At 38.9% G+C, this 13,014-nt stretch overlaps 1 protein-coding gene across 1 annotated transcript in view; it reads right to left on the reverse strand.

Annotated features, from left to right (window-relative positions):
• Nucleotides 1–7,525: 7,525 nt before the first annotated feature.
• The window catches only part of WDR64 (WD repeat domain 64), a 149,822-nt gene continuing 144,333 nt past the window's right edge, over nt 7,526–13,014 (reverse strand). The window contains exon 28 of the mRNA XM_030868587.2: nt 7,526–7,609. Coding sequence (XP_030724447.2) covers nt 7,526–7,609 — 84 coding nt within the window. The remainder of the gene's footprint in view (nt 7,610–13,014) is intronic.

Consider the following 13,014-nt stretch of genomic DNA (forward strand, 5'->3'; position numbering starts at 1 on the left):
ATTTGTGATTACCATGGGGGTTCATGTATATTGACACATATCTATATTTACTTGCTTTAAACTGATAGTTATTTAACATCAAACACATTCTAAGAGATTTATATTTTTTTACTCTCCCTTCCCCCCACATTTTCTGATTTTTATGTCCTATTTTACATCTTCATGTTTATCCTTTCACTGTTTATTGTAGTTATAATTGCTTAAAATGTTTAATTTTTTAAAATCTCTGTACTGACTTATTTAAGTGATATGAAATCCTTACTATATATTTGCCTTTCCTATTGGGATTTCCCCTTTCTTAAATATTCTTGCTTCTTTTCCATTTAGAGAAGAGCTTTCAACATTTCTTTTAGGATAAGTTTAGTATTGCTGAATTCCTGTAGTTTTTACTTGTCTGAGAAATTCTTTATCTCTCTTTCTATTCTAAATTATAATCTTACTGGGTGGAGTCTCCTATGTTGCAGGCTTTTCCCTATCAGGACTTTGAATACACCATTCCACTCCCTTCTGGCCTACAAAGTTTCTGCAGAGAAATCAGCTGATAGGTTTATAGGGGTTCCCTTGTAAATAACTCTTTATTTTTCTCTTGCTGCCTTCAGAATCCCCTCTATCTTTTAACCTTTGCCATCTTAATTATGATATGTTGTGGTGTGGGTCTGTTGGTCAGTTCATCTTGTTTGGAACCCTTTTCATTTTACTTAACTTTCTCTGTCTCTATGAATTTAGGGGAAACAGTTATCTACTGTGGTTTTGAAGGGGTTTTCTTTTGGGAGCATTCATCTGTAGACTGTGTCTGTCCGTTGTCTTTGGTAAAAGAGCTAGTTTTGATATGGACACCAGCTACATCTTTCCTCAGGGTATGCTGCCCACCCCCAGCAAGAGGGTGTGGTTGGTGTTGGAGTATCTAAAGCCTGTGTAGGGTGTGAGGCGGGACTTCCTCTCTGCTCTTTGTCTGTAACTACCTTGTCAGGGGTGGGGAGTTGAAGTAGATGTTGTTGGAGTGTAAGCCCTGAGAGTTGGGCTTGATCAGACTCCATTCCTCTTGAGTGCTTGCCCTGCCCCAGGAGGAAAGTTCTGAAGCAAAGTAAGCCCATGTGTTCACAAAGCACTGATGCATCACCTGTGTAGGCATCCATGGTCCTGCTTAGATGCAGCCCAAGTTCGGTTTCCTTTCCTCTGTTGTGTTAATTCTAGATCTAGTACAAGGCTTTGGCATGGAATGGGTGGGGCTGGAGAGTTTACTAGGCTGGGGGTGGGGGTTGGGGTGTTGTGGCTGCAGAAATTAAGGTGGCTGAACTGCCACCATAGATCTGGGCTGCCTCTGTGGCAGTCTTCTCCCAGGACCTGTATGCCCCAGATCTAGGGCTAAGCTGTGGCATGGTGTGGGTTAGGCCCAGGCTCTCTCTCAGCTCAAGAAGGTTCCTGAGGTATCGCCCAAGTAAGCACTGACAAAGACCACTGCAGCCCCACCTGGACCATACCCCAGCCCCCCTGGGATGTCTCTGTGTAGCTAGACCAAGTCTTTTCACAGGGTTAAGCTAGCCCAGATCATGCACCAGGCTGTGGTGTGGAGTGAGCAGGGCCAGGTGTTCACCCCATTTGGATTTTGGGGACTACGATGAGGTGACAGCAACCAATGCAGAACTTTCTCTACCCTGACTGTTGACAAGCTAGCATGCATGCACTCTTTGCAAGTAGAGTCTAGGCTTCTCCAGCCCTTCTATCTGTCCCAGCAGTTCTCTCAGTAGCCAAGTGGGCTTGTCTCCTCTGTGTATGACCTCAGGACTGGGATACCCAGTCTGTGGCTCAATCTGCTCACTCCCTAGGGTGAGGGTCCACCTGTGTGGACCATTTCTTCCTTTTAGATTCCTCCTAGATTCAGAGGACCTGACCTTATGCCTTTTTTTCCATCCTATCCAGTTATGTGGAAATCTTTCTTGCAGCTATGGTTGTATAAGAATTCTTCTGCCAGTCTCCAGTTAGTTTTCCATGAGAATTATTCTACATGTAGATGTATTTTGATATGTTTGCAGGGGGACATGAGCTCCACATCTCCTACTCCACCATCTTGATCCAACTCTCTAAGTATCTTTATAATCATTACCTGGACTCTTTATTAGGTAGATTGCTTACCTCTACTTTTCTTAGTTCTTCTGGAGTTTATCTTGTTCCTTCATTTGGATCATATTCTTCTGTTGCCTCATTTATTATTCTCTGGTTTTATTTCTATGTATTAGGTAGGTTGTTTACATTTCCTGATCTTGGAGGAGTGGCCTTATGTAGTAGACATCCTGTGGATCTCTGCAACACACTCCCTTCTGATCACCAGAGCTATAGGTTCTAACGGTTCCCCCTATGTGCACTGAGTGGGTCCTTCTGTAGTGACAGGGCCAACTACTGCTGCCCCCACCCAGTTGGTCACACACAGCGGGCTGGCAGTCTTCATGACTGGCTTCATGGCCCAAGGAGTCCTGGGGCTGGTACTGTCTACCTGGTAGGTGGAGCTGTTCTTGGAGAGTGTGGCTGTGGGACCTGAGGAGTCCTGAGGCCAATGCTCACCTGCTGGTGGTTAGGACCAGGTCCCAGTATGGCTGGTTTTGTGGCTTATAGTACTCCAGAGCTGATGCTGATCCATTGGTAGGCAGGGCCATTTCCCAGGACGGCTGCTTTTGGGACCCAGGCATTCCTGGAACTGGTGCTAGCCCATTGGTGGTCAAGGTTGGGTTCCCACACAGCTGGCTACTTGGCCTGGGAGGTTCTGGGACTGGTGTTGATCAGCTGGTTGTTCAGTTAGCCCCTAGCACTAACAGGCTACAGTGAGGATTCCAAAATGACACTTGCCAGCACCAGTGTCCTTGTGTTAGAATGAGCTCCCCCAAAATGACTTCTACCAGTGTCTAGGTCCCCAGGGACAGTCCTAATAACCTCCTACCTCTCCTGGAGTCTGTCCAAGATCAGCAATTGGGTCTGACACAAGAGTCTTTCAAATTACTGTCTCTGCCCTGGGACTTGGAGCCTGTGAGATTTTTGCATGTGCCCTTTAAGAGTAGAATCTCTGTTTCTTACAGCTCTCTGGCTCTCCTATACAGGCATCCTGCTAGCCTTCAGTGCTAACATTCTGGGGGGGCTCATCTGTTGCAGAACTCCTGGTCTGGGGAGTCCCATGTTGGGGTCAGGCCCCGCACTCCTTGGAACAAACCTCTAATCTCTGCAGCTGAGATTATCCTTCTGATTTTGGGTCGTCTATCCAGGTATGTGGGTCTTGACTATACCACATCTTCACGCTTCCTATCCATTTTGTTATGGTTCCTTCTTTATATTTATCTTTAGGTATGGAAAATCTTTTGTTAGTCTTCAGATCATTCTCACCAATAGGGTCTCTGTAAATAGTTGTAATTTTGGTTTGCCCATGGGAGTAGGTGAGCTCATGATCGTCCTACCTCTTGGCCTAATCGTGGTCACACCCCTGTTTATTTTTAAATTATCTGTATTTTAAAACTCTATGACATTACTGTTATTGCTTTATCCTGTTAATGTTCATTTAAGTTAACCACTTGTATACGATTTTCCACCTCTGAACTCCTATCCATTTTCCATCTTCTTAAATAATATCCTTTAGTGCTTTCTTTAATGTGTTTCTACTATGATTAATTTCCTCAATTTTTGTTGTCCAGAATCCTATGTGATTTTTAGCTATTTTCCCCTTGACTGAGAATGCTTAGCTAGCATTCATTTTATTTCAGAACTTCGAGGATACCATTCTATGTTTTCTGGCACTTCACAACCATTTTTTTCTGTGGAGAAGTTGGCAGAAGTCATTTTAATTGTGCTACTTTGAAGATATTTTGTCCTTTTTCTACTTCTGTTGCTTCCATAATTTGTTCTTTGTTCAATTTTCAGCAATTTTACTATGAAATGTGTGGATTTGCATTTTTTAATTAATAATTGTTTATTTTGCCTAAGGCCAATGGCTCTTCCTGATTCTGTAGTTTAGAGGCTTTATCAGGTTTTGAAAACTAACTGAATATTGCTGCTACCTATTCTTTTCTCTCCTGGTACTACTGTTATTCTTCATATTACCTCAATTCTGCTTTTACCCTCTCTTGTTTTTCATCTTTCCATCTCTCAGTGCTTCATTACAGATAATTCCTTGTAACCTATATTTTTCAGCTCACTAATTTTCTATTTAGTTGACTTTGTTGTTATATCCTTTGAGTTTTTCATTTTTGTCATTGTGTTTTTTGGTTCTAGAATTTCCATTTAATTCTTATCAACAATTTCTATTTCTTTGCTAAAATTCTAAATCTTGTGTTTTTGGTTTTTTTTTTGCGGTACGCGGGCCTTTCACCGTTGTGGCCTCTCCCGTTGCGGAGCACAGGCTCCGGACGCGCAGGCCCAGCGGCCATGGCTCACGGGCCCAGCAGCTCCGCGGCATGTGGGATCCTCCCAGACCGGGGCACGAACCCATGTCCCCTGCATCGGCAGGTGGACTCTCAACCACTGCGCCACCAGAGAAGCCCTAAATCTTGTGTTTTATCTCCTCCAATATAATAAGCACAGTTATTTTAAAGTCTATATCTGGAGTTCCCAGGTGTTGTTTCTATTACCCGCTGTTTTCTGTCAGTTGTCATTCTTGTTGTCTTGTGTCCTCATGTACCTAGTCATTTTTTGTAGTGTCATAGGTATATATTTGGAATAGTAAAGATGTAATGTAAGGCCTAAGATGACATCATCTTTCTCCACAGTATGTACTCCTGCTTCTGAAGGCTCCTGGGTACTCTAGCAATTTAGGATTACCTTAGTCCAATTTCAGGGATTAAAATATCTGGAGGCAGAACTGTAGTCCCAGTGAAGATCTGTTTAACTTTATGTCACTCTTATTTCTAATATGCAGGTTTTTGGAGCCTCAACCCAAAGCCAGAGGGGATTATACCTTGATGGGGTCTGGATTCCTTTCCCTGTCTCTTTAGCCCTAATTATCACTTCAACTCCTTAGCCACTTAACCTTCCATTCTTGAATCACCACATGCTTACAGGAGAAAATTAGCTTCAAAAGTTGAGCCTCAGTCCTCCCCTAGAATCTGGTACATTCATGCTTCACCATCCTATTTGTGATCAGATGCCTTCATAGAGATTTCTTTATTTTGTCCTTGTTTCTTAGTTGTCTTCAGTGGGAGTGATTGGTCCAAACTACATAGTCTACCATCACCTGAGGCAGAAATCATTACCTTATGTTTTAGTAAATATTTTAACTCCACGCTAAAATAAAATATTCTTATTTATTTGTCAACAAGTCAAGCCTTTTCTTAAATGATTAATTTACTCGGCCTCTCATTTGATAAGTGAGGGAAAAGACAAAATTTTTCTACATATTTTGTGTATCATTTAAAATTATTATAATCACATAATTAGTTATACTGCTATTCTTAACATTATACTGACTAAAATACAATCATTTATTACATAATGTGCAAAAATTCCAAAATATTTTTTTTAATTATGAGGGTCAAGGAATTGTATATTTCTGTTAAAAGAGGTTTGAGAGAATTCCTCAGTCAAAAAAGGAGAGGGATGCTAATTTAGGGCCTTGAATGCCACATTAAAGGAATTGAGTGCATGGCAGGGTATTCAATATTGTCTCATTCTAGGAAATGTATGCCTAGGGATGAAATGGCCTTCTTTTACAACTGAGATTGAGAGGCAGGAAATGAGATCATTTTCATAAACTCCTTTGAATTTTCTTGTTACTTTTAGAATTTTTTTTTTTATAAAGAGTAGTCTGGGGCAAAATGGATAAAGGAGGTTAAAAGTTTCAGACTTCCAGTTATAAAATAAATAAGTCATTGGGATGTAAAGTATAACACTGTGACTATAATTAATAATACTGTGTTGTATATTTGAAAGTTGCTGAGAGTAGATCTCTGCTTTTTGTTTGCTTTTTTTATTCCTCAGCAACCCTCAGGTGCCTGCACTCCAGCTGCTCCCCCATGTACTCCCCAGAGAGTAGATCTTAAAAGTCCTCATCACAAGAAAAAAATAAATGTAACTACATATGGGGATGGATGTTAATTAGACTTAATCTGGAGATCACTTCACAAAATATACTAATGTTGAATCATTTTATTGCACACCTGAAACTAATATAATATTATATGTCAATTATACATCAATTAAAGGAAAAAAATCTCCTGGCTTTCTTAGGTATTTAGGGCCAATTTCCCATAACTATATTCTGTTTTTGCAGGAGTCTCTTCTTTCATTTGAGTGAATGATACAAATTATTTTTAAAAAATTAAAAAACCTTAATGTTCAATATTTTCTGTTGGAACTTTAGTTTTGAATGTAATTAAAATAAGTGAAGAAAAAAGTTAAAAGAAAAGAAATCAGTAGGAAAAATGATTAGATTCCTATGAACAATAAAAATTAGTACATGTCTATAAATAAACATAAAAAAGTAAAATTTTTTATTCATATGAATAAGATCCATATGAATAAAAAATTTGCTTAGCTTCCCAAAGTTGTTGGGATTTAAGAATTATAGAACACTTCCTAGAATGTAAAGGCAGTATCAAATGTTCAGGGACCATAGTTTTTTCTTCCCACGTAGACTTGTGCTTTGGGGAAAGTAGACTAACCCTTGACACAGGAATGCTTTTATTACTTAGAACCACAAATATTTTTCCCAAAATGATTTGGGTCAGCCAGTCTTCAGGCTTCAATTCTTGATACTTCCTCATGTCTTTGACTTATTTAAAATCTCATTTATTATTGATCAAATGTAGATGCTTTCATTTTTTACATGAGTATCCAATGGTGAAATTAATCATTTGATCAAAATATCAGAATCAATTAATAAAGGTATCAGTAAAAGATGAACCCCAGCAACTGCAGATAACCATTCAAGTTCTATTATCTGGAGTCATTTATAGTCTAAATGCAAATAACTTCTGACTTTATCTAAGAAACTCTGAGCATTTTCTTCCATATGACATTTCTCTAAATGAAAAAGACAAATAGCTAGAGGCTTGACTGGCACATTTTTCTTTTTAAAAATAATTCTCTTTATACTGCACATAGCATGACACATAAGTAATTTTACTCTTACTGCGTACATTCTGATAATAATTCTGGTTATAAATTAGGGTGAACAATGGGGGGAGGTGGAAAACAAGTCATTGATAACCATATTATTTTAGATCTACTTATGCTATTGATTTTATTTGTTTCTTTATGAGTCATTTTTCTGACAGTAAATAAGAAATATTCCTTATTCAGTAAGTGGATTTCCATGTATGAAAGAAGCTGGCCAACTGGATGTTGCTGCTTGCATGGTATTCAGAGATGAGACCATCTGAAGACCCTGAGTAATCTTTTCCATCAATAGGATGGCCTGAGGATACAGAGGTTGGTGACAATATCTGATAGACCCTCACTTTCATCCTGAAATAAAGACTGGAGTATCACTGAGACCTTGCCATTTGAAGTGCAGCTCAGGCAACAGCAGCCACTTCTGATTTTTCTCTCTTTACTTGGGGATAGCTGGGAAGAAAGAAGAAGTCAAGTTTATCTGTGGGACAAGATTTCCTTTCAGACTTCTCCTCCGTTGTACCTGTGAAATAAAGGACAGGTCAGTTAGTAACTGCATTATATGACAAACACAATTTTTTAGAGTCAATCTGTACCACTAATTTTTATGAAGATTTTAATCCTCCTAAAGGATTAAAGGAAGAAAGTTTAGTTATTTACTTAGCTACCCTGTGTGCCTCCTGGGTAAAAATGTGTTAAAAAAAAATAGGAGGTGAGGCTCCAGCAGCTCATGGTGGAAGAGCAAAGGCTTTAGAACTACTTAACTCTGGAATTATCCATTCTTGCGATTCTCTGTCTAATCTGCAAAGGGTTGGGGGTTGGTTAAAATAAAAGAAAACAAAGAAGCTTGTTAGGTTGTTGTAATATTAATATCATGAGTCCATTGTCTTATAAAAAAATAAAATCAAGTGATGATCCCACAAATGAGAAAAATTGTTAGTTTTGAATTAGATATTTTTAGAAAACATGCATATAAAAAGTTAAGCTTGTTTGGTTTCAAAATTTAGATCAAGAGGTGTCTAAATTTGTCAGAGAGGAAGCAAGATGGTGGAGTAGAAGTACCTAAGCTCACCTCTTCTCATGAAAACATCAAAATCACAACTAACTGCTGAAAAACCATCAACAAAAAACCTGGAATCTACCAAAAAGATACTCTACTTTCATTTCAAAGACAAAAAAGCCACAATGAGACAGTAGGAGGGGTGCATCTGTGATACAATCAAATACCATACTTTCCACAAACTGGAAAATAATTAAATCACAGAGGTTTTCCCACAGGAGTGAGAGTTCTGAGCCCCACATCAGGCATCCCAGCCTGGGGGTCTGGCATCAGGAGGAGGATCCCCAAGAGCATTTGGCTTTGAATGCAAATGGGATTTGATCACAGCAACTCCACAGGACTGGGGGAAACAGAAACTCAACTCTTGGAGGGCAAACGCAAGGTCTTGTGTGCACCAGGACCCCAGGGGAAAAAAGCAATGACTTCATAGGAACCTGGGCCAGACCTACTAGCTGGCCTTGGAGGGTCTTCTGGGGAAGTGGAGAAGGCTGTGGCTCACTGTGGGGACAAGGACACTGGTGGCAGAGGTACTGGGAGATATTCATGGACATGAGCTCTCCTGGAGGCTGCCATTTTGACACCAAGTCCTGGTACCACCCAACAGCCCATAGGCTCCAGTGCTGGGATGTCTCAGGTCAAACAAACAATGGGGCAGGAACAAAGCCCCACCGATCAGCACACAGGCTGCCTAACGTCTTCCTGAGACCACAGCCCCCTCTAAACACACCCCTTGACACAGCCCTGGCCACCAGAGGGACAAGACCCAACTCCATTGACCAGAGGATAGGCACTGGTCCCTCCCACAAGGAAACCTGCCCAAGCCTCTTAGAACAGACTCAGTCACCAGGGAGCAGACATCAGAAGCAAGAGGAACTACAGTCCTACAGCCTACAGAATGGAGACTGCAAACTGAAAGCTAGACAAAATGAGATGGTAGAGGAATATGTTCCAGATGAAAGAACAAGATAAAACCTCAGAAGAACAACTAAGTGAAGTGGAGATAGGCAACATACCCACCCAAAAATTCAGAGTAATGATAGTAAAGATCATGCCAGATCTCGAAAAAGAATGGAGGAGTAGACCAAAAAGATACAAGAAATGTTTAACAAAGAGCTAGAAGACATAAAGAAAAAACAAACAGATTTGAACAATACAATAACTGCAATGAAAAATACACCAGAAGGAATCAATAGCAGAATAAATGAGGCAGAAAAAATGGATTAGTGAGCTGCAAGACAGACTGGTGGAAATCACTGTCACAGAACAGAATAATAATAAAAAAAAAAGAATGAAAAGAAATGAGGACAGTTTAAGACATCTAGGAGAACATTAAATGCACAGACATTAACATTATAGGTGTCCCACAAGGAGAAAAGAGAAAGAAAGGGCCAGAAAAGCTATTTTAAGAGATAATAGCTGAAAACATCCCTAATATGTGAAACAGTCAGCCAAGTCCAGGAAGTGCAGAGAGTCCCAGGCAGGATAAACCCAAGGAGGAGCACAGTGAGACACATATTAATCGAATTGACAAAAAGAAAGATAGAAAATATTAAAAGCAACAAGAAAAAAGCAACAAATAACATACAAGGGGATCCCCATAAGTTTCTACAGCAGAAACTCTGTAGACCAGAAGAGAGTGGCATGATATAGTTAAACCTATATATAGGTTTAAAGGGAAAAAGGGAAAAAACTATAACCGAGAAAACTCTACCCAGCAAGGCTCTTGTTCAGATATGATGGAGAAATCAAGCTTTACAGACAAGCAAAAGGTAAGAGAATTCAGCACCACCAAACCAGCTTTACAACCAATGCTAAAGGAACTTCTCTAGGCAGAAAAGAAAAGGCCACAACTAGAAACAAGAAAATTACAAGTGGAAAAGCTCACCATTAAAGGCAAACATACAGTAAAGGTAGGAAATCATACACACACAAATATGATATCAAAATGAGCAATCATGATAAGAGGAGAGGACAAGTGCAGAATATTGGAAATGCATCTGAAATTTAAGAGACCAGTAACTTAAAACAATCTTGTTTATATAGAGACTGCTATATCAAAACCTGATGATAACTGCAAACCAAAAATCTACAATAGATATACAAACAAAAAAGAAAAAGGAATCCAAACACAACACTAAAGATAGTCTTTAAATCACCAGAGAAGAGACCAAAAGAGGAAGGGAAGAAAAAAGATCTACAAAAGTAAATCCAAAACAATTAACAAAATGGCAACAGGAACATACATTTCGATAATTACCTTAAACATAAATGGATTAAATGCTTCAGCCAGAGAACTTAGACTGGTTGAATGCATAGGAAAACAAGACTCAAAAATATGCATTCTATAAGAGACCCACTTCAGATCTAGGGACACATACAGACTGAAAGTGAGGGGATAGAAAGAGATATTCCATGCAAATGGAAATCAAAAGAAAGCTAGAGTAGCAATACTCATATCAGACAAAATAGACTTTAAAATAGAGACTGCTATAAGAGACAAAGAAGGACACTACATAATGATCAAGGGATCAGTCCAAGAGAAGACATAACAATTGTAAATATAGATGCACCCAACATAGGAACACCTCAATATATATGGCAAATGCTAACAGCCATAAAAGGAGAAATCAACAGTAACAAAATAATAGTGGGTTGGGGGACTTCCCTGGTGGTTCAGTAGTAAAGAATCTGCCTTCCAATCCAGGGGACAGAGATTCAAGCCCTGGTTGGGGAACTAGGATCCCACATGCTGCAGGGCAGCTAAGCCCACATGCCACAACTACTGAGGTAGCATGCCTTAACTAGAGAGCCTGTGTGCTGCAAACTACAGAGCTCACATGCTCTGGAGCCTGTGCACCACAAGTAGAGAAGAGAAAACCCGCATGCCACAACTAGAGAGAAGCCCGCACGCCGCAACAAAAGACCCCGCATGCCTCAGCGAACTAAGCGCAACTAACCTCAGCGCAACTAAGACCCAATGCAGCCAAAAAATAAATAAATGAATAAATAAATAAACAATAGTGGGGGACTTTAACACCCCACTTTCATCAATGAACAGATCATCCAGACAGAAAATCAATAAAGAAACACAGGCCTTAAATGACACATTAGAACAGATAGACTTAATTGATATTTATAGAGCATTCCATCCAAATGCAGCAGAATACACATTCTTTTCAAGTGCACATGGAATATTCTCCTGGATAGATCACATGCTGGGCCATAAAAACGCCTTCATAGATTTAAGAAAATTGAAATAATATCGAGCATCTTTTCCAACCAAAACACTTTGAGACTAGAAATCAACCACAAGAAAAAAAGTACAAAAAAAAAATAACACAGGTGGAGGCTAAACAATATGCTACCAAACAACAAGTGGATCACTGAAAAAATCAAAGAAGAAATAAAAAAATGCCCAGAGACAAATGAAAATGAAAACATGATGATCCAAAACTTATGAGACACAGCAAAAGAAGTTCTAAGAGGAAAGTTTATAGCAATAAAATTGTACCCCACAAAAGAAGAAAAATCTTAAATAACCTAACCTTACACGTAAAGCAACTGGAGAAAGAAGAACAAACAAAACCCAAAGTTAGTAAAAGGACAAAAATCATAAAGACCAGAGCAGAAATAAATGAAATAGAAATGAAGAAAAGAATAGAAAAGATCAATGAAACTAAAAGCTGGTTCTTTAAAAAGATAAACAAAATTGATAAAGCTTTAGCCAGACCCATCAAGAAAAAGAGGGAGAGGGCTCAAATCAATAAAATTAGAAATGAAAAAGGAGAAGTTACAATGGACACCACAGAAATACAAAGGATCATAAGAGACTAGTACCAGCAACTATATGCCAATAAAATGGACAACCTAGGAGAAATGGACAAATTCTTAGAAAGGTAAATCTCCCAAGACTGAACCAGGAAGAAATAGGAAGTATGAACAGACCAATCACAGGTACTGAAATTGCAACTGTGATTTAAAAACTTCCAACAAACAAAAGTCCAAGAACGATGGCTTCAGAGGTGAATTCTATCAAACATTTAGAGAAGAGTTAACACCTATCCTTCTGAAACTATTCCAAAAAATCTCAGAGGAAGGAACACTCCCAAACTCATTCTATGAGTCTACCATCACCCTGATACCAAAACCAGACAAAGTTACCACAAGAAAAGAAAATTACAGGCCAATATCACTGATGAACATACGTGCGAAAATCCTCAACAAAATACTAGCAAAGTGAATCCAACAATACATTAAAAGGATCATACACCATGATCAAGTGAGATTTATTCCAGGGATGCAAGGATTTTTCAATATCTGCAAATTGAACATTGTGATACACCACATTAACAAAATGAAGAATAAAATCCATATGATCATCTCAGTAGATGCAGAAAAAACTTTTGACAAAATTCAACACCCATTTATGATAAAAACTCTCCAGAAAGAGGCATAGAGGGAAACTACCTCAACATAATAAAGGCCATATATGACAGACCCACAGCTAACATTGTGCCTAAAGATGAAAAGCTGAAATCATTTCCTCTAAGATCAGGAACAAGACAAGGATGTCCACTCTCTCCACTTTTATTCAACATAGTTTTGGAAGCCCTAGCTAAAAATAAACTCAAAACAGATTAAAGGCCTACATGTAAGGTTGTATACCATAAAACTGTTAGAGGAATATGTAGGCGAACCAACTTTGACATAAATCACCACAGTATCTTTTTTGATCCACCTCCTAGAGTAATGGAAAAAAAACAAAAAATAAACAAATGAGACAATTAAACTCAAATGCTTTTGCACAGCAAATGAAACCATAAATAAAATGATAAGATGACCCACAGAATGGGAAAAAATATTTGCAA

The sequence above is a fragment of the Globicephala melas genome, chromosome 1, assembly GCF_963455315.2.
Source record: "Globicephala melas chromosome 1, mGloMel1.2, whole genome shotgun sequence".
In the NCBI taxonomy this organism is placed as follows: domain Eukaryota; kingdom Metazoa; phylum Chordata; class Mammalia; order Artiodactyla; family Delphinidae; genus Globicephala; species Globicephala melas.